The sequence below is a fragment of the Suillus subalutaceus genome, assembly GCF_016647625.1.
Source record: "Suillus subalutaceus strain FC151 chromosome Unknown DFJ58scaffold_153, whole genome shotgun sequence".
NCBI lineage: Eukaryota > Fungi > Basidiomycota > Agaricomycetes > Boletales > Suillaceae > Suillus > Suillus subalutaceus.
This window is the reverse complement of record NW_024540402.1, coordinates 61460-83210: the sequence shown is the minus strand read 5'-3', so window position 1 is coordinate 83210 and position 21751 is coordinate 61460. Positions and strand designations below refer to the sequence as shown.

Sequence of the window (21751 nt, the reverse complement as noted above, 5' to 3'; positions counted from 1 at the left end):
AGTGAAGCGGTTATAAGGAAACAGCACCGGCATAAGATTGAAAAGTCTTCATCGTATTCGCTGAGGTTGACGGCCTTCAACGCGACGTCTGCAAGTATGGGTTTGATAGAGGGTGGGGAACTTGCCCTTGACGTTCCATGATTCTATGACAACGTCAGACCATAAGCTAGGGTATATGGAGGCGCGCACCTTTGGAGATGGCAGTCTTTAGGTTCCCGATGGCCAATTGAAGTTCAGGATGGAAGTTGCGCTAGGTGCGAGTGAGCGCAAGACATGACGTGGTTTAGGTGACATATGAGATCGACAACTTCCCAATGACTGTATAGTTCTTGCGTTTCTTATTGGACTTGTCTTCGCCTACTGAACTGGGCAACAGTCTTGCTAGGTCCAGCAGTCGCACCACCATCAGCAAGAACCTTTTTTGAATTAGGTTTCTTGGGTGTCCGGCTGCGCACACGAAATGAGGACATTGGAGATGTTGATCACATTTCACATACCTATCTTTCATAATAGCAAATTCGCCACTGGAGACGTAAAAGCGCTGTTGCTTTGCCTGAACGAAATGAGTGCAATTATCGATGTTCAACTCTGAGTCGTCAATGTGTGGGCCGTTGACGTCGTAGTACTCTGAAGTAGCATGTTTTTCTGCTTCCTTACTCAGCGTCGATATAGGCGTTTATATGAAACGTGATACTTTACCTTTTTCTTTTGGGGCTCATCTTCGTCTTCACGTTCGGAGTCTGATGTATCTGCTTTAGCGTTCCGTGGATATCCACCAGGCCCAAATGAGGGGTCAGTTATCGCCGATCGGTGAGTATGGTGGATATTAGGGTACAGTTGAAAACTCACTACTTTGAACTCTAGAGGCTCGAAACAGTACATCTAGTGTTGCCGCAGGCTCCTTCCCAGCCACTGCTTCAAGTGTGGGTGGCATACTACTAGGGTGCGGCACTATCTGAAGTCACTAGGGATCGGCGTTGCCGATTTTGACCTTGCTTGCTCGAACAAATATTGAAATTTATGATTCATGATATAAACGTAAACGTTCAGTGTGATACAATGACACTAGTACTGACATTTCCTGAATGCTTTCTTTATATTTATATTTTCCCTTTGTGCTTGCACTCCTCTGCCTCTGTATGGATTCTCTTAGCAGGTCTGGCGGCAGCGGAGTATGATGAACGGCAGTCTTTACAGGACCTGCATGAGGACCATTCAATGTCGACGTTGTGGAAAGTATGCGTGACCGAGTCAGCGATGTCCCAGTTAACTGACTTGCAGAGGCTTATGTGGAGCTACAGCATAGGGCACTGGTTTCCGCAGACGCTAAGTATCGATGAAATATGTCCTTTTGACCCTCAGTTCTGCATGTCTGCATGGATTCTTTTAGCAGGTGGAGCATCTGGCAGCGGGAGAGTGTGGTGAGTTGTAAGCTTTGCAGGATCTGCACATAAATTCACTTTGCCATGACAGCTGGATATATGCAGACACAAGGATTGAAGCTGCAAAACAGATGCGCAACTCATTTCCGCGCGATACTGACAGTTGTTCTGGATCACTCGGAGAACTCACACACAGTGATGTGTGGGGACCAGCAAGGGTACAGTCAGTTGGTGGGTCGAAATATTATATCTCATTTATTGACGACTGCTCTCAACGAAGCAGCGTCGAGTTCATGAAACATAAAAATGAGGCATCCACCAAGGTTAAACAATACGCGACGTACCTGAAAAAACGCTGGCACAATCAACCGAAAAAATTCTGAGTTGATAACGGGACAGAGTATGTGAATAATGACCTGATAACTTGGTGTTAAAACGAAGGGATTGAACTTGAGACAACAGTGCCGTACTCACCTGAGCAAAACGGGGTGTCTGAAAGATTCAACCGGACGTTAGCAGAACTAGCACGAGCGATGCTAATTGAAAAAGACTTACCGGAATCTTTATGGGCAGAAGCGGTATCACATGCCGCATATATTTGAAATCATGCGCCTACACGAGCGCTACAAGGTGTGACACCTGAGGAACTGTGGAATGGTAAGAAACCGAATGTGACACACTTACAGGAATTTGGTGCACCGGTGTATGTGCTCCAAGAGGGCACAAATCAATCTAAAATGAGCCCAAAGTCAATAAAGCAAATCTTTGTAGGATTTGCAGACGGACCAAAGGCAATTAAATATTATAATACCCGCACGCACAAAATCTGTATATCGAGGAACTTCAAGTTCCTTACACATGTCCTACCACTTGCACCCGATGCGCAGCGTGAGGGGGAGACAGAACAAGTAGGCGTGCAGGCATCAACTAGCGCAACACCTTCTGCACCCCAATATGCAGCGTGAGGGGGAGACAGAATGAGTCGACAAGCAATCTGGTAGAGAATGTCCAAGTTCAAACGAAGATCAGCATGATAATATAAAGGGAGATGATGATAACTCACCCTTAAAAAGGAAATGTCCTTCTGAAAACGAAGACGAAGATGATCTACCTAGAAGATTGAAAAGACAAACGGTAAGACACGACTATCAGCAACTAAATGACCCAGAACCAGAACCAGAATGGGCTTACCTCGAATGCAAACGACATGAGCTTGAGGAAGAACTCTATCAAGAGGACATAGTTCTTGCCGCCCTCGCCGTGAATAGAAGTTTTGACCCCCATGAGCCTAAGTCACTAAAAGAAGCACAAGCATTAGATGACTGGCCAAAGTGGGAACAAGCGGTGTGAGCAGAACTTACCCAGTTAGAACAAATGGGCACTTGGGAGCTGGTAGATCCCCCAAAAGATTGCACCCTAGTGGGGAATAAGTGTGTCATATCCTGTATTCCGGACCTACGTCCGATGATGTTCCCACGCCTTCTGGATGCACATCCGGACCTCCATACCCTTATCCATGACTCCATACCCTTATCCATGCCTTCAGTCCTCCAGTCCACTATCGGTTTGGATCCGTACACCTTCGTACATCCATATATCCATACCTCCGGACCTCCGCAGCTAAGCCTGCTTCATCCACCCTTAGTTCTATCGGATCCGAGCTCATTCCATCTCGGACTCTACCTTCCCTAGACTACTGGTCTATACCCATGATCCATATCCTAGTCTTGTCTTCACCTAGATCTCCAGATCCACTCATCCGATATCCAGACGCCTCATCCGATATCTCTAGACCTCTGGATCCGACCTAGACTCATATCCGAAGCCCAAACCTTAAATCAGCATCTATCTCCTTATGGTAATCCCCTTGACTCCGGACTCCGGTTATCTCTGTTTCCGTCTTGCTTATTGATCCTTGTACTCTGTTCATATCCGAGTTCATTTACTTATGTTCCATTCATACTTACTAATATGTTTCCACATGCTTGTACATAGCATTTGTGTTCAGCTTACCAATCCTCTCGGATCCCTTCCAATATATAAAGATCTGTACAACTCCTGTAAAGTTTCCTCAGTTCGAATATCATCTTAGATTGCACTCATTCAACATAGACTTGCTCCCTGGCATCTTAGACTTCACTCATTCTTGTCTTGGACTTTAGTCCATCTGAGTTCTGCCTTTCCATCAAGGCCTAGGGATGGATTCCCTAGGCCAGAAATCCAGACCTTCGGATTTGTCCCCTATGTCTCTGTTCTGAAGTCTAGGGATTGATTCCCTAGACCAAAGCTTTGCCTTTCCGGCACTTCCTGTCTTTCCGAGACTTCTGTCTAAACCCCTTCTATCCGACTCTACCATAGTGTAGTCTACCTCTGTTTGTTTCTACTCCGGACCTTGTCCATAGTAGCCTTTCCCCTCCTGTCCTAATCCTGTCCGCTCCTCCGGTCCTCGTAAACCTTCGGACCTTCGGACGTCGTAACCTTCGGACGTCGTAGCCTTCGGACGACGCAACCTTCGGATGTCTTAATGTCTTAACCTTCGGACACCTTAACCTTCGGACCTCCGGACGTCCTGTCCTTCGGACCACTCCTCCTATCCTATCCTGCTTTGGACTCTGTCCCTTGCAGCCTATCCTCTATGTGTTTCTATCTAGGAAACTTACCTTGGGAAGTCTTACCTTCGGATCTAATACAGTGGATGAAACTCTTCTGGTGTTTCCTATACTCCTCCAGAAGTTTCTCGCACTCATCCGGAAGTCCTCTAGCACTCTACTAGAGTAGCCAGTCTCCGGAAGTCCTTCGGACTTCATCGGATTCCATCTGGACTTCAATCTGAAATTAAGGGCACGTACTCGGGTAAGGGGCACAGCGCACAAGCTGAGGCCAAGCCCTTCGGATCCGTCTACCCTTGAGCTACGGTCTTAACAAAGTGGGTCCTCGTAAAGAAAACTAATAAAGAAGGGGAAATAGTCAAATACAAGGCATGGTTAGTAGCCAAAGGGTACTCACAGATACCGGCATGGATTACACAGATACCTTTGCACCTATAGTGCACATAGAAACGATACGTTCAGTAATGTCCACAGCCACATCCCTTGATTGGGAAGTGCAGCAGATGGATGTAAAGGGGGCGTACCTAAATGGCGTACTAAAAGAAGAAGTGTATATGGAACAGCCCGAAGGCTATAATGATGGAACCGGCTGAGTATGTCGACTGTGAAAGACCCTTTATGGGCTAAAACAGTTGGGTAGAGAATGGAATCTCGAGCTAAACAGCCGCTTGATGAGTATTGGATTCAGATGACTGAAATCTGATCCGTGCACCTACATCAGAAAGACCGCAAAAGGAACGGAAATAATTACCATATGGGTCGATGACCTATTGTTATTCGCGGATCATTCGAGTCTGATGGATCAGCTAAAAGCGCAACTCAAAAAAAATTTAGATGTTACTGACCTAGGGGAACCAAGGAAAATTGTTGGGATCAAGATCACTCGAGATAGACCCAACAGGTCAATCCGACTCACGCAGACCAAATATATCGAGTCTATCCTAACAAAACAAGGTCTTCAGTCATGTAACTCAGTAGGTATGCCGCTAGATCCAAAGATTATACTCGAAAAAGAGGCAACTGACCAAGATGGCAACCGAAGTAATAATTATGCGTCACTGATCGGGTCGCTGATGTATTTGGCGGTAGCCACGTGTCCAGATATTGCATACGCAATACAAAGACTTAGCTCATTCACTGCAAACCCAGGATTAGCACATTGGGTAGCAGCGAAACATGTTTTAAGGTACTTAGCTGGAACGCGAGAGCTCGGAATCAAGTACCAAGGTACTTCAAAACTTGATAAAAGCCATATTCGATTTATCGGATGGTCAGACACTGACTATGCGAACAACCTGAGAGATCGAATATCCGTATCAGGATACATCTTCAAACTTGGAGGCGGAGCGATCACCTGGAGCTCAAAGAAACAAAATGCAGTATCACTTTCGTCATTAGAGGCTGAATATGCTGCGATGGCTCACGCTGCACGTGAAGCCGTTTGGCTCCGAAATTTATTTGAGGAGTTAGATTTACCTCAAAATGATCCAACCGTTCTCCATGGAGACAATATGTCCGCACTCGCAATTGCGCGAGACCCACAATACCATGCGAGGTCCAAACATTTCGATGTGAAGGACCACTATATCAGGCATAAAATCCAAGAACGGGTGATTCACGAAAAGTACTGCTGCACTGATGAGATGATTGCAGACATATTAACAAAGCCGCTATACAAGCCGAAACATTGTAAGTTTACAAATGATTTGGGCATGACCTTGACTTGAGGGGAAGTGTTGAGGCTTACAAGCCGAGAACATGCGTGCTTACAAAGCACAAGTAGCGGACTTGTTCTGAGTTTCGGAGAAAACATATGATATATAATATTTGTAGGAGATTTCCGAAATATAATCATTCTATGCTCCTATCATCAGCCGTCTGCCTATAACTAACTACTCTCGTAACTCTGATCTCGTAGCCTCGATCCTAAAATGTTTGCTATCTCCTGGCTTCATAATATCGACGACAGGATGGATTATGACAATGATGGCAGGGAGACTGATGATTTATTAATGTTTATTATTGTTTATTATTGGCACATAGTCCGTCAGATTTCGTCGCATGCCATATGACCTTGCAAGCAAGGTGATGCAAAAATTCAAACCCAGCACAACCTTATTCCCCTCACACTCTCAGCAGCGGCTGGAACATAACACATGTAAACATTGTCAGCCACAGTGGCTGAAACAGCGGCAAACGAAATCTATTGGTGTAGAATGATATTAGGGTTAGGTAGACCTAAATATAGGGTTTACATTATTATTAATGAAATCAGAAAAAGGTCGTCATTATCAGTATCATGATGCAAGGTGTTCAGCTGAAATCAAACGCACTGCAAAGTATCATTGGGATCTTCTTGCCACCTGTGACTCCCACATAAGCCCACTAATAAGAGGTGATAGACCGGTGCCTCCGCACCACTTGACGCCGGATATTGATCTGGTGGGCAAGTGCTGAATGCGAGGCCTCTGCCTGTCGCTGACACTCGCGCAGGTAGGCTTATAACGGTCCTTCGTAAGTTTTTTTTCTTATTTTGTGTATCCCAGTTTAGGTTGCTGAGGTTCTGCAAGTTGAAAGAACTCAAATCCACTCCGAATGCAGACCCGGTAGAGACGCTAGCAATTGTTGATGACAAGATAAAGGAGCTGAAGAGGGAGCATAGATATCGAGCTCCTTACTGCATTCCAGCTGCAGAACTTTACCGCCAAGAAGTCCTTATCAACTTCATTCCTCACTCTCTGGTGCCTCAACTCACGATCACCCGCGCATAGGTCTTGCGCTTGCCCCTTGGAATTTCCACTACCTCCTAAGTGCTCTTCCTCACCGCAGGCCATTACTCACGGATGTACACGCAGATTCACGAGAGAGCGGCAACGTCAACGGCCGCCATCACATTCTAACCTGCATCTTTTTCAGTCTCGACTACCCACCAACCAATCATCTGCTACAGCCTTCAAAGCACGCCCATACCACCTATGGATCCCTCGTGCGTTGCCGCCAATTTTCGATGTTCGTCTTGCCCCGGGTCAACTGGTATGCCCGGTTCATTTTTATCGCTGTAGTGCAGGTCTCACATTCATTTGCAGCGCAACAACGCCGTCGATAACTTGATGAAGTATATGTTCCTCATCCATGCAATTCGCCACGGGGCAGCTCATGGCCAGAGAGTATGGAAGTGGCTGGTTGCGTCATTGCTGAGGATGTTCCGTGGGTATTACTCGTCTCATACGTCAAATTCACACTCTTGGATTATGGATATAAGCAACACCAAAATGCATGCCGCTGCAATATCTCTAGCGTCCTGACCACGTCCAGGATAGAAGAAAGGTCTTTGACTTGTGCAATAATATCATGATCTGACGCAATTCTCTTATATTCTCCGCCGCGCTGTTGCGCTAGTAAAAATGCGCGAAATGGCCGCTCAAGGCGAGCAGCCGATCGCCCAGTTCTGAATCAACCGACTCCTGTGCTTCAGGGAACTCGCCAGGCGAATCCTGTAATGGAGACACTCGGGCGCGGACCAATAACCTTCCTCGCTCTGCGTGTCGTCAGTAACGTCAGGCAGCTCTGCCAAGCCAGATGGCTCCGCGAAGTCAGGAAGCTCGAGGAGATAACGATTCCACGGACGAACGAGCAAGAATGTCTGCATAGTGGGTCGTGGTGATCAGCTAGTCATGAAGCCCCTCGGCTTTGACTTCATATATCTCTTCGTCTTGAGCGCGACCCTGTTTGACTGCTGTGGCACGAAATGCGATGCAAGGCAGGTGCAGTCCACAGTTCGCGAAACTAGGCGCGTTCAGGTCGTCAAGCAGGACGCAAAGTTTCAGAACAAAATCTACAGCCATAGCATGTCGGAGCGAGAAGATTGACGTGTCGATGACATCTTCGGACAGAGATGGAAGGGTGTGTGGTGGAGCTTTGTATGAAGTAATGTCGGTCGGCAGATAGCTATTAAATTCAGATGGTCGCCCCATCCAGTCCAAGGCGCTGTTGTCACCCGACTGAGCTACGACCTCCTGCACAAGCGCGTTTTGCTTCTTCTCGCCATAAATGACAGGTAGTCTGACGCCAAAGACACCAAACAATGAGTATGCAATATCTTCCGGCCACGGGGTGACGCGGGCCGACATCCATTGGAGTTTCTCCCAGGCGTATCTCGTCCCCGGACGGAAGGCAACGACGGCCTGTGCATCTATGCCCGTCGCATCTCCCATCTCCTGCATGATCGCAAGGGAATCCCTGTGGTTGGGAGAGCGATCGTCGAGATATAGGGACCAATCCTTCTGATAAAATAGGACAAATTTTGGGGCAAAAAATTCCTGAACCGTCCATCCTCGCGCGTTCCAAGCGCTACTTGCGAGTGCCCTAGGCTGCGACGAAGGTGGAACGTCCGACAGGTAGATGATGGTAGGTGCTGAGTGGCGATACCGGATAAACATGGAATTGACTGATTGTTGGAGTTCGACGTTGTTAGTCTGGTCGATGCAACAGGTATCGATTCATGTCCAGCGATACCCCATATCGCGAGCAGTTTTACAGAATGAATGCAACTTCAGCAGTAAGAGCTCACCGATGTTAGTGGAGCGTGATGACTATATTTCAGATGCACGATTACAACAAGAATGGACATAAAAAGATGATTGGTGAGGGAGAAAAACTGAAACCAGTTGGGCCACGGGTTGACTGAGAAACTGAGAGGAAGCGAGGAGAAAAAAGCTGGAAGCAAGGGCGACACCTTTGAAAGTTAGGATTTGGATAAAGCGTGTATTGAAAGACCGAAACTCCCCCATTAGAAGCGGATGTGAGACACGATAAGAGCGGAATTTGGTTGCATCTGGGGCACAGGCAGATCTTAGGAATAAACGAGATGAAGAGATGATATATGCAGTGAATTATGTGCACTCGGATATGTTACATGATGAAGTGTTGGGGAAACTGCTCGACACGAGAAAACAATGATATTGATGCGGCAATCTATGGAGGGTAGACAGCTTTCGGTCAGGACCGGGAAGCAGCAATTGCACTATCGTCATTGGATGGGAGGGGACATATGTTCTGTAAGCTGAGGAGACATGAGACGGACGCATGTACGCAGCGCAGTCGAGGAAGGCCGTTACGACTCGTAGGGAGCATCCTTGCTGGAACGGAGGCGAATTACCTCGCGTCTTGGGCGGCTAGGACGAATTAGGTTAGCGTGGTGGAGCAGCGTAAAATGCACAACACGCGCACCACTGCAGCTTAGAGAAAGACACCCCGACGTGCTCAACATCATCAACCTAACTTTCTATTGTCAGCGTTCACGATGCGAGTTCCATTTGGCGAGAACGCGATTAAGTTAACCGACCCAGTTGCCCCAATAAGGGTTCACCAACGGGCGCCACGTTGGCCTACAATCCCGCAACCGGACAGTGTTATCGGCCAAGCCAGATACGATGCGCATCCCATCCGGTAAGGAGATGAACCTGAGGTAACCGAGTCAGTGTGGCCCAGCAGGGGCTCACCGAGAGCTTGCCCCGTCGCTACATCCTAGCACCCCGCAGTGCAATCATCCGATCCAGTTGCAATGCGAGTCCCACAACGGCGAGAATGACACTGGGTTAACTCTATCAGCGTGCCCTCTGATCATAGTCCCAAACACCCGTCCAGTTGATACCAACGTCTAGATGCCAGACGAAGAAAGTTAGGAAACCGCGTAGAGATAAGGCCATTGGAGACTTGAATAAATCTTGCACGTCCACTGCAGCAAACGAGGCATCTTCGTATCCGGTGTGACCCTGCGATTGCGCGTGAGTGAGCTTGTTATCTGACACTTGATAACCATGTGCTCACCTTCAACCACTGGGCAATATAAGCGGAAGGGCGGGGACTGCCGCCGCTAAGCGCATTATTGTTATGTATTTTGAAACCGCCACAAACCGTGAGTCAAGGGCTTTTAAAAAGTCTCGGGACTAGTACTGAGCTTATGTGAGCGGTCAATGCGAAATAAAATATTCATCAATTTACTATGCATCGATCCACTAGCTGAGGACGTAGCATTGAAATCCGACCGCTGTTGAATCCAGGATAATGCACACGCATCTCGATATCCACCGCAACTTGATTGTTTGAATAATGCTCCATTCAACTTCAGCCGGGTCCGGAGCGAAGTTGAAAATGAAGACCAAGTGCGTGAAGAAGCCGGGCACTTTCCTCCGGATAGTTGGTACGTCTGTGGTCCTGCTGTCCTACGAAAACTCATCACCCTACTCTTCTCCTCTCACTCATTTTAGCATGTCCCACAGCGCCCATTAAATGCTGCAGGGGACCCGATCAACGCCAATGAGGAGTGGGGCGCAAAGCATAATCAAAGACAATCCTGATTTTTCAAGGACTCGGCTACTCATCCCCAGACGCCCAAGGCGTGCCCTACGCCTCGTCACATGCCCTTATGTCGTTAGCCGCTTTCGAAGATCTTCCTACTGCCATCTGGGTCCTTTGGATCGGCTGCTCCTACTCATGAGCGCCGGCCTCCGTTGTCACAGCGTCCATACCTGGTGATATCTTTACACACACGAACATTTCCCAGTATGTGTCAACCAAAGTTCATTCAAATCTGAGAGCACACCATACTCACTATCCTTATAGCCAATTCCACAGCTTTGACGACAACACTAACTCCGTCCTTTCCTATGCTATAGACTCGGTTGGCGTCGAGCGCGGTCAGTCTCTCAATCTTCCCATGATAATATTTCGATCGTCCCTCTGACAGGTATACGCTTTCAACAGTTGTCCTCGTTGGTCACAGCATCTGCGGAGGTGCCAAATCAGCGATAAAGGCTGCCGCCGAATGGCCCGTCGAGCCCCACGACCCACTCACCGTTGGTTGATCCCCCTCGTCCAACTCGTTCGAACACTCAACCTCCACGGGTCACCTGAGAATGAAGGATGACATGTACATCCTTAGCGGAGGTGCGATAAGAAGATCTCAGAGTGGCCAGCAGCATCCGAGGACGCATTGCTAAAGGATAGTCCCAAAGGATGGTGGTCTCATGAAGGAGCAGGTAGCACGTCAGGTAGTTTGGTTTCATTTCCCCGCCTGTTCGTCATCTCATCCTCTTTTTTACGCCAAGGCTCAAGTCTGCTATGACGTCAAGGCATATTTCCACATCTGAAGATCTGACTCTTATAACGCAATACGAGCATGCTTGACGCAGGTCCTCGCTATAAACTCGACAACCCGCAATGCATGCATAGTTGGGGGCTGGCCTGTCGCTGAAAAGAATGCCAAATCTAGATATTGACGCTAATGCCAACGATCGCATCGCCTATGCCAATCGTGCGTCTGTTATGGCACGAAAATGCGACTGGAACCGTGCGCTGCATGATGCAATTCAGTGAGATAGACTGACCCGTCATGACCCTCCTTACAATAGCTAACTTTGATGATGTTACAGTCCGTCAGATTCAGCCCTCCTTGGCCAGCCATATCTCCAAGGGCATTTCCCTGAAAAGGCAGGTAGTATTTTTAAATGTACTCCGTGCTTCATCGAGGTTTTTAGTCCATTGCGTTGTTCAATGCAAGTGAACATCAAGAGGCAATTCTGCGCATCGGAGAGCTAGTCGCGCGTCTCAATGTCGATCCTGTTGCTTGTCGTATCGTGGAAGTGAGTACCATGGCGCTCGAGTACACCAGGTTCATGTTCTGTCATTGATTTATTTTGCCCTTCGTACACTAGGCGTACCTCCGTATCCAACTGGGAAACATTACATTGGATGGCGCGGGCCACAACGAAGCCATTGAACGCTTCACTGTCGCCGTCAATGCTAGCGCTTTCTTTTATAAATTGCCAATTCATTTAATGTACGAGGAATTTATCATGGTATGTTGATTCGATGTGCAACCGAAAAATTATTTCATGCTCAACTGCATGTTTTCCGCAGCTTTTCGGCTGGAACCTCGAGTCCTTGCGGCAAACCGCAAACAGCAACAGCGTCATGCGCTCTTTCGGGCTAGTAGTTGGTTTTGGAGTAGCTATCGAAGCGTATCAGTCCATGATGGACAAGGTTGATGATGATATGAAGGCCGGCTTACGCGCTTGGTTCGCTGGCGAGTCTTCAGTAATGTTATAATTCGCAGCCGCGTTTCACTCAGCTCTTGAGTAAGAACAAAAGGCGTTCTATGCTTCCCATCGAGATGCTGCGCTCGCAGCGAGTGGTTACTCGTATAGCTTGAAACGCATAGATTCGTTTGCACCTTGATACTATATGTATTACGGGAATAGTCCTTTGTACTCCATCACACACCGGCTCACTTGGGCAGGTTAACCTTACGCCTCCGAGTCTCCTTACTTCACTTGAAAGCACTTCGCATCATCTCGTGCGTCCTCTTGACGATTCGGCCTAAGTGCGATCATATGCGTACTCAGTATTCCTGATGTCTGACGATATTCTTCGAAATGACTGAAGGTCCAGCTAAGAATTCTGCAGACCAAGCCGTCCACCTCCCGTTGTTGGAAGGGTTTCTTCGCCAAAGCAGGCGACCGTCCTAAACCTCCTGCTGTTGGAAAGGTTTAGTTGAATTATTTTCTTCGTGAAGCAGCTCGAGTCGGTCGCTGGTTGTGACTGACTTTCCCACACCACCGATGTATTGACCTTTAAGAGGTTATTCAGGCGCTGATCGAGAAAGAACTCAACGCACAGGTGGGTGGAAGCTCGGGTTATCAATAACTAGCCGGAATAATCTCGTCAGAGGGCCAAGGTCGACGTTGCGCTCTTGAGCGGAAGTGGTGATCAACCCAATGATGGTCAACGGGTCGAGGTTAAAGTTGAACGGAAGGACAAGCGACGTAATATTGGAATGTCCATTAGCATGGATTGGGTTTGAAGACATGTCAACATGATTGATAGCGCCAAGGGTCAGGTTGTGGTAGGTCGCGATTGCAGTGACTTCAAGCAGATTGATGCTGGCCGTGAACGGATTTGCCAAAGTGAAAGTCGTCGACGCCACACCAGTTTGAACGATATCAGTGGGAAATCCAAGGGAAGCACTGCCAATGAGGTTCTGGTGCAAAGCCGGGATAGTCACTGGTGACAAATTGATCTGCGCAAGAGCCGGTTCCAAAGAGCCGATCGAAGTGGAACTAGAGGTCCCCATGATGGTTGTTTGCGAATCGACGCCCTGAAGGTGGTTCCCGAGCATTGCTGCCGCTGTTTGCGCAGCTCCTTGAGGGGAGCGATGGACGTCTAACGGATACTACGAGTAAAATGTCTACACTCAGAGAAAATGTAAATACCAGTAGGATAGGCCGCGTTCTCAGGCTGGATGATCATGTTGCTCTGCAGATGGGAAGGTAAACGCCGAAACGGAGTGAAGTCATGAATACCCACCAAATCGGCAGAACCAATGACTTGGTTTCTATTGACAGCCGTTAGTGTGTATTTCATAGGAATTTGAGAATATGCTCACTCAAACTGCAATGTAAACGAGACATCGCCAGTGCCCGAGAGCAAATGTCAATAGCAACAATCAAAGGTATGCTGCCGCCCACCAATTGTCAGGTTGCTACGAACGAGTAAGATTTATATTGGACTCGTCTTCATAACAGATTTCACATACCTCGGGTTGAAAAGTGAAGCGTCCACTGTAATCAACAGGTAATCCGAATATCCGTAATTGACGTCCAGATTGGCAACAGAGGCAGGTTTCACCTTGAGCCCTTGCAATCCCGTGATCGTAGATTGCACAGAAAATTCAATGTCCACAAGAGACAACATGCCAACGGCCGTAGACGCATCGGCGTTCGCAGTGCCCGACAGCGCCAACCCTTGCGAAGATCCTAGCGTCGTAGCAGCTATGAAATTCTGGAAAGTCTCATGCTGGTCAGATACACAGCAAACGGATCATCGTTAAACGTCAAGTAAATGATACGATTCTGAACATCAGTCGTGCTGGGGCCCCGTGGGATCACCAGTTCAGCAAAAGATGCCCAGCAGTAATATTCTGCGCAAGCGCCGTGATATCGACTGGGAAAGCGAAGGCAGCAGTGGTCAAATTACTGCCTGACATTGGATCGTATGCGGTGGCCCTCGGTGAACATGAGAGACGACTGTTCGAGATCGATCGACTGGATGATGTTAAGCTTTTCCTTTGTTCGGCAGCGATGTCACCACCCGAATGGTTTGTATACCTTCATTCAACTAAGTGACCTGTAGGTGTGATAAGCAGGCACCATTCTGATGACAACAGGTATCTCACATCGCTCGGGCCAGCACCAGCGCCATAAACGGTGACCTGACTGTCCATGCCATGAATGTAGTTGTTGAAAATAGCGGAAACAGTCGCGAACCCTTCTAAAGAGTTCTGCGGAATGAAGCCGACCAGCTGACCCGAGTGATGAGGTATAATTTGGGCGCTAGCGTGACAGTCGAAGTTGAAGAGACCGGAGCTATCTCAATGCCGTTGGAATAGGTATTGAACGCAAGGGAGCTGAGTTCAATGCCAACTCGAGAAGGCTACAACGGAAGAGACTTGGATGAGGCATCAAGGATTGAGCAACGAAACCTACATTGATGACCTCTGAATTAATCGTCAAATGGATTCCGCCAGCAGGGTCGTTGAATGGGAGATCGAAGGAATCGATGACCACACCATTCTTAAGACCATTGACTCGGAAGCCCTTCAAGGCGACCGCTTTGGAAGGAAGAGAGATGCCGGATACTTCGATACCTTGGGGCCTGTCAATGATATGGCGCCGAGCTTCCGCGAAACTAACACACCAAGAGCACTATGTATCCGCCAAATGCTCGTAAGCGACAACGCAGTTGTACCCAGCATGAACGTACCAGTCAGGTTATCGCCAGAAATGACCGATTCAAACGATTCGTTATTTGGCATAACCTAGAGACGTTGAGAAAAAATATAATGTATTGGATGGTGTTTCTCCCGCCTTGGTAAATAATCTGCGTTTGCGACTTCAAACGTAGTTTGCCCGTTGAGAGTAACTCCGACATCACCAATGTCATTAACGGTGGACCAGGTGTCCCAAGTGCAGGAGCTACGCACCAAGGGTCCTATCGGCCCTTTCCACAGCTTAGTCAGCACGTAATTGAGCTACAAAGCAATCGATATCAATTACCCCATGACGCTGCCACTGACGACCTTCTGGACGATAGGTTTCGCCAAGATGAGCAGGATTAAGTTGAGGCTGCTGTCCGCAGAAATAGGGACATCAGTCTGAGTATAACTGAGTACTAGTGTCGTCGCGTAGTTCCCTGCAACAGTACTGCTGTGAGTAATCGAAAGCAAATGTACGGCAAAATTCGAACCAATCGTTAGCTGTGAAGATAGTTGTATGTCACTCCTCAACTGCTTGAACACTTGGTCAACAAAATTCGGCAGATTGAATCCCTTGAACAGTTGATTTAGTATCAGAAGCGAAAAGAAATTTGTAGAATTGACGTGTATATGTTAGCTCTCCGTTGCTGCTGAGGAACTGGCTTGGAGTCCGCCGTCGTGACAGTTACATACTGATAATCCCCAAGAACTACAATGTCATCCAGTTGCGTGGAATCTAAACCTGCCTGCACGGCAAGCACGCGAGTCAGTGTGAAGAGCGTTGGCGGATCGTAGTTCATGGTCATGTCGAGAACGGGAGACTTCGCAGTTGATTTCCCTGCAGACTTGAAATTCGTGGCAGTATTGATGGAACCAAGGTACAAGCCATGCGACATGACGTTAGATGAGATACTGGTGATGTCGAAGCCTGCAGCGAAAGGATTAACGAGCGCTACGGCGACCTGACTGATGTTGTTTGTAACAAAAGTGGTAGGAAGGACTGTTCAATCGTTTAACAGGTTGGTCCGAAAACAAGCAACCCAACTTACTCTCCAAAGAACCCGTTGACAAAAGACTGGAGTTGAGGCCAGGGAGCGTGGCGGTGATGTTCATACTTTCAAAGGCCTCCAGGAGAGAAGCGACCTGTGTACTCCCACTGTAGCCCACGATATTAAGCTCCACGTCTGGCAACCTAATTATTCCCTCTCTTGAAGGAAAAGATTCAAGATATACCTTGACCGCCAACAAACTGCTGAGTGTTTGCAGTCCTTCGGGTGAGTTGTTAGGCTGTAAACATGGTGAATTGAGAAGTGGTGGGCAGAGGCAGTAGACAGCCGTACATCGAAAGCAGATGTGGACCGAGTTATTCCCCATGCTCATTGTTAAGTTGGGCATCAGTGCCGTTCCGAAGATTGCACCACCGCGTTGCAGCTGGAGTTCTGTGACAAGAAGTATATCAATTTCAAATTCTTACACTACAATCGACTGCCACCACTAATGTAGGTCGCCAGTAGCGAGATCAAGATTGGAAGGGTTATAGATGAACGCCAGGGATGAAGTCAGCTACGATTTGACAACATCTAAGAAGCCTTCTTACCATCGATGCTAAAATTAAGGGCTTGCTGGGTCCCTCCCATAAGGTCGACAGCCCCAATGGTGGTATACCCCTTCGGACCTTGCAGGCCATTGAGACTGGTCGACCCGTTGACCTTGATAGGGTCGAGAGTAATTTGACCGATGCTCGTGTTCGTGACCGCGCGAGAATTGCCAACCAGCAGAAAGTCAGTCGTGGTAGAATCTGTAAGCTCCATATCGACAAAATATACTGAATGCGCGCGAAACTACCATGCTCTGGATCTGCGGCATTCAAAACACTGTTTAAAATGGTGATGTTAATGGTGCCCTCGGTGTCTGTCGGGCTCGGCACAGTGATTTGAAGACGTTGGTGCACCCAGGCGCTGCGCGGCAAGATGGTTACTGGCGAATTACAAATGTAGTGGGTGATCATACCGTATTCAAACCCGCTGCATTCGAACCGTTTTTGACAATTATGAGCTCATTCTGCATCTGGTCGATAGACAAGCCAAACCCAAAAGGCAACCCTGTTGCGCTCAAGTCAAATATGATGACAACACCGCTTTCACACAATTGACGCATCGTCGCGCGAATTGAGTTACTGTCCGTTCGCGGGGTCCATGTCGTCTCTGAAGTGAATGCAAGCGCCATGCTCCCTATCTGGATAGACCGAATTGGGTTGATCGGTGTGGTTGACTTGAAGGGCACCGTGAACTGAAGGCTTTCCAAACCCTGGCTAAGTCAAGATATCTGCGAACCATCAGGCTGCAATGTTGACTTGCCCACTGCAATGACAGGCGAACTTTCGAAATTGATGTGATTGGTGAAAAGCTGCGAGACCGTCGCAAGGTTAGCAGGCGTCGTCTGGGGTACCAAAATACCGTTCAACGTGATGTTATTACGACCAGGGACCTGAAGCAAGTTGATAGATCTGAATCGAGAATTTAGAACATAGGACCTACAATATTGGTATTGAACCCCGTTCCAGTACCAAGATAAACATTTTGGTAGACGCAAGGTCAAAAACTACTGTTCCCAGCTCCAGTGCGAAAGGGCTATACAAAGTGATCGGGTCAGAATGCAATGAAGGCTCTAGGTTGAAGAATACCTTGTATTGTTCAACTGCGTAACCGCCACAAAATCAATACCTCCCCCAGGATTGTCGCTGGGTAATTGCATGTCCTCGAGAATGACATTGCCGTCAAAATCATTCGCGCCTTAACAAGACTCCTTGTCAGTTGCACCAAAATCTACGTGAATATAAAATACTGCACCATTGATGGTCGCCACTTTATTGAATGAAATACCATGCGGGGTGGGGAACTTCATCGCCTGGACATTCAGATTGGAACTCTGTAATTTCCAAGTAAAATTTTGTGAAGTAATCATTGAGCTCGTGAAGCGGCCGAAGGCGTTTTGATCCGCGATGTAGAAGGTCGTGGTATCATTGATCGTTGCCCGTTTATTGGAAGCATACAGGATCGAAAGCGACATATAGCCGAGAGGTACTTCAACACTGCCATTCATCCAGCTCACGTTTACTGGCTGCGAGAAGACCGCTGCGGCGGAGAAAATACCAGTATGAGATACCTGAAACCAACGGTCAACAGATACGATCACAATACAACGCCTAGCATTGCCAAAGTGAAGCCGCATGATAAGTGAGCGCGTTTACTGTGCATCGCAATGCACGCTTACGACGTATTTGAAGGGAACGGTATTGCCGCCCTGTTGGATATCCAACGTGGATTGGTTGATTTACATACTGAACAGTTGTGCGGAGCACGGGAACAGAATGATGAAGAGCGACGCGATTCCCAAACAAGCACCAACGATCGAAATGATTATACACCATCTTCGTTTGTAATAGAGGAAGTCTAGGGGCAACAATGGGGATACTTGCCGTTGCATCTGTATCCGACTCTAGCTGAGCACCGGCAGAGTCAGTTCCTGCAATTGGGGCAGCATGACCTGTGATGCAGAGTTATGCCGACAAAGTTATAGACTGACGAGCGCTACATTACCTCTCAGCGACAAGGTTGACCGAACCACCAAGAGTATATGCCTCTCCCCGTTGAGGGTAAATTCCTCCATCTGTCGAAGGAATGTCGCAATGCCAAAGGCCAAAAGGATGGGTAACTTAAAGACAATGATGAGCTAAAAGACGCGAAATCGGACACGCGGGATGTTGGGAACCCCAGACTGGTCATAGTTGCTTGAAAACACAGCCGACGACAGGACTTTCGAGAAAAAGAGCATTACAGATCTGGAATAAAACTTCGCAGGGCGTTTTGTCCAAGATCTGTCTACCTGTAAATCACGACATGGAGCCGTTGCAAATATTGACACGAAGGTGTTTGAAACAAAGTCACTCTCGCAGCTGGGTTGATCTCTGCCAAACAGAGACTATACGCGGATCATTGACGCGCGACGGAGGAAAGGATCTTGATTGGCTATGCTTTCCCGGACCACATTAAATTATCGAATGTCGTCACCTTGATGGACAACTGACCTGTATTGAATTGACAGCTAAGTCTGACAACCGAGCTCAGCATAAGCAGTCAAGGTGGGCTGGCCGCTGTTGCATTCACTCACAATCTAACTTAGGACAACAAGTTTCCTCGCAGATTCCAGTCCCAAATACTTCAAGCGGACGCATGCTTAATGGGATGGCCGAAGGGCCGTAGGAAACAACGGTACTTCCGATCGAGGTTGTAACTAGGAACGTTGAACCTTATCGTGGATCGTGAACGGCGAAACAAATGACGCGGGTGCTCAAAGTTCGATCTGGGTACAATTGTAACTTGAATGTTGGTGAATAGTGATATGTATATACGCACTGTCATGTGCGCGCGGACGCCTGAACTAGTCGCTTTAAATTTCAGCTTTCTGAGATTATACCAGGGAGGCTTGAAGGCGTTATCTGCCAGTGGTTCAAATGAAATTTTGTAACGGTATTGGTTCAAGTTATTGGCACATGATGTACATGGGTGCGATCATCGCCGGTCTTGACTCTATAATAGTAGTAGGTTCAATGGTCGCCTCCGACTAGTCGGTGAGTTCCGTTTCAGTGGCATGACCTTCCTAAGTAGTAGCTAGGATTCACACGGTAAATGACGTACCGGTACCGAATCAAATTGTTTGAAGTGCTCTCATCATCATCCAACGGCAATATGAAAACCTAGTCCAATCACTTCGCTTGTCTACCATCGTACGCGATTATATTGTGCGCTCCTTGAATTTGAACGGCCCGACCTCTACGTATCAAATGCTCCGCATTTTTTCAATTTGTAGTCTTTGCGGGGCAGAAACCTGACGACTTTCCAATTGCACAGCGACCGGGCCACTTGTACACACTATGAAATTGGAAGGAGGTTAATTGTCATTTTATAAATGATCTGGTGACTCGTTCAGAAGCTCGTGATCACTTCAATAATCAATCATATAAAACAAGACGGCTGCCGCAGACTGCACATTGATAAGGTGTACAAAGCGTTCATCGATGAGTCCGCATCTTGGGGCTCCCTCAAATTTTCTGGTATCCTCAGTGGGAGTTCCACGTATACACAGTTTCGCCTCTGTTGGCCTGGATTCACCTGCCGAACGTGCCCAGTTTTTGCTGTTATCTACGCTACGCCCCAGGACCATAGTGAGCCTCCTTATTGTCACGGTCGTATTTGAAACAAGGAACGGAAATCATTAATATTTGCCAGTTACGTTCATATGATTGTATCTACAATTGCAGCGGTGAGGTTCTCGGGTGATTATTCTGCGCGATGTTCACGGATTATAGCCGCCCGATCCAACAAACATCTTTGCGAAAGGCTTCTTCATCATCGAGCGTTCGATTTGGATACTCATGGTGCAAAAACCTGCAAAAACACGCCCAGCCGCGGCTCCCCGGTCTACACATCAAACCAGACTTGAACGTACCACATGGCTATCGATATGCAGCTATTATTATCTTAGGACATGAGCGTCATTGCGATCCTTCGAACTTCCTATGCCGCAAGTACAAGGCCAACTTCGTATCCAAGCGCTCAACTATGCCTATTTCACCATCACTGCCATTTAGTACAATTCGTTGCTTTACTTCGCGAGGAGAACGTGCATCTCAATCGCCACCGCATTCACGTTCGCTGTATTGGTTCTCAGAATTCATTGAACCTAGTTCATCTTGAGCCACGCAGGCCACGGCCCCAGTGGTCCTCGCCACCGCATTCGCATATGGAGAGCATTGTACTGGAATACGTACATAGCATAAATCCATGTGTGACGTATTAATGGCAAGGGCAAAGGAAATTTTCATAATCGGATGAGCATAAAGTTGTCGAAAGGGTAAAGTCAAGTAGCTTCTACATCGTGCTTGATCATATCAGCCAACCGTTTTGCGACTTCTCGAGAAATAACGCAACGCTTAGTGAGATGAGTGACAAGATCCTTCCTTCTCAGGCACGAATTCCCCTGAAGTAACTCCTTCAGCTTATGTGTCAACGACGCGGACAGATTAATATTATCCCCTCCTAACCAAGCTTGCTTCTGCTCGTTTGCAGTAAAATTTTCAACCAGGTTACGGATCCCGATCGTGACGCGCGATTCTTCATAAAGGTCTTTGCGTCTGCCGTCCAATCTATTAGCGGCGGCGATGCCAACGACCTTTTTTTTTTAAAAAAAAAAAAAATTCCAATTCATGTCCATGTGTGGTACAGTACCCTATGTAGGACATTACTAACTAGGAAAAGGTGGACGCCTGTGTCCCCCACCGCATCTCCGACTTCGCAAATGCCCTGATGAAGGACCAACGACCTTTATCTGATAGTTGTCGAATGCGCCCTGATGCAGGATGTGCTACATGAGAATGAGAATTATGTCCTCCGTGATGTCGAGCACGTAACTGCTTCGGGTGAAGGGGTTTAGCCAATTGATGAATTGAGGTTGCACGAGTCGAGGATAGTCTGCTCTTGTGCAGGCGTGAGAATCTGCCAATCTGCGTTTGCCTCGTGACGTGATTTATGTTCCCCGAATGCCGCTCGCCCAAAGTTGTGCGTGGTACCTAATTTGATGAAGTAGTAAGAACCTGCAATTAAGTGAGGGTGAAATAGCAGCTTACCATTGTGAGCCAACGCAGCTTCTTTGATGGTCTTGTAGATCTTGTTCGTGATACCCTGCCTGGATCCGCTGCTCATATGTGGGATCCCGTGATGCTCGTGATTTACCTTTCGAGCGGCGGCTATCTTGTCGAGCCATCTCCGAGTCGTCGGCTCACTGACAAGTCGTCACAGCTAGTATCATATGCTTTAGAACTCCGCCATGGCAGCGTTCGGCTGGCTGTCACCAGCGTGAGTTCTGCGTGACTTTGGCCGCTTTCAAAG

The 21751-nt window shown here is 47.7% G+C and overlaps 2 protein-coding genes across 2 annotated transcripts; one reads left to right on the top strand and one right to left on the bottom strand.

The window, feature by feature from the left end:
* Positions 1–10493: 10493 nt before the first annotated feature.
* On the top strand, positions 10494–10818 carry DFJ58DRAFT_608094 (uncharacterized protein; the record flags this gene model as incomplete). The annotated part of the gene is made up of 3 exons (XM_041380840.1): positions 10494–10555; positions 10616–10689; positions 10757–10818. Coding segments are annotated over 3 exons (198 nt in total), but the record flags the coding sequence as incomplete, so codon positions are not given.
* Positions 10819–12659: 1841 nt separating this feature from the next.
* On the bottom strand, positions 12660–18638 carry DFJ58DRAFT_733632 (uncharacterized protein; the record flags this gene model as incomplete). Its single annotated transcript, XM_041386319.1, has 22 exons — positions 12660–13213; positions 13264–13385; positions 13587–13831; positions 14226–14330; positions 14357–14482; positions 14536–14696; positions 14747–14867; positions 15033–15080; positions 15126–15255; positions 15498–15804; positions 15854–16243; positions 16402–16602; positions 16650–16781; positions 16841–17111; positions 17166–17310; positions 17342–17434; positions 17488–17596; positions 17654–18009; positions 18078–18107; positions 18146–18350; positions 18404–18518; positions 18576–18638. The coding sequence occupies 22 exons, from the start codon at positions 18636–18638 to the stop codon at positions 12660–12662; spliced, it is 4029 nt and encodes a 1342-aa protein (XP_041238314.1).
* Positions 18639–21751: the final 3113 nt, after the last annotated feature.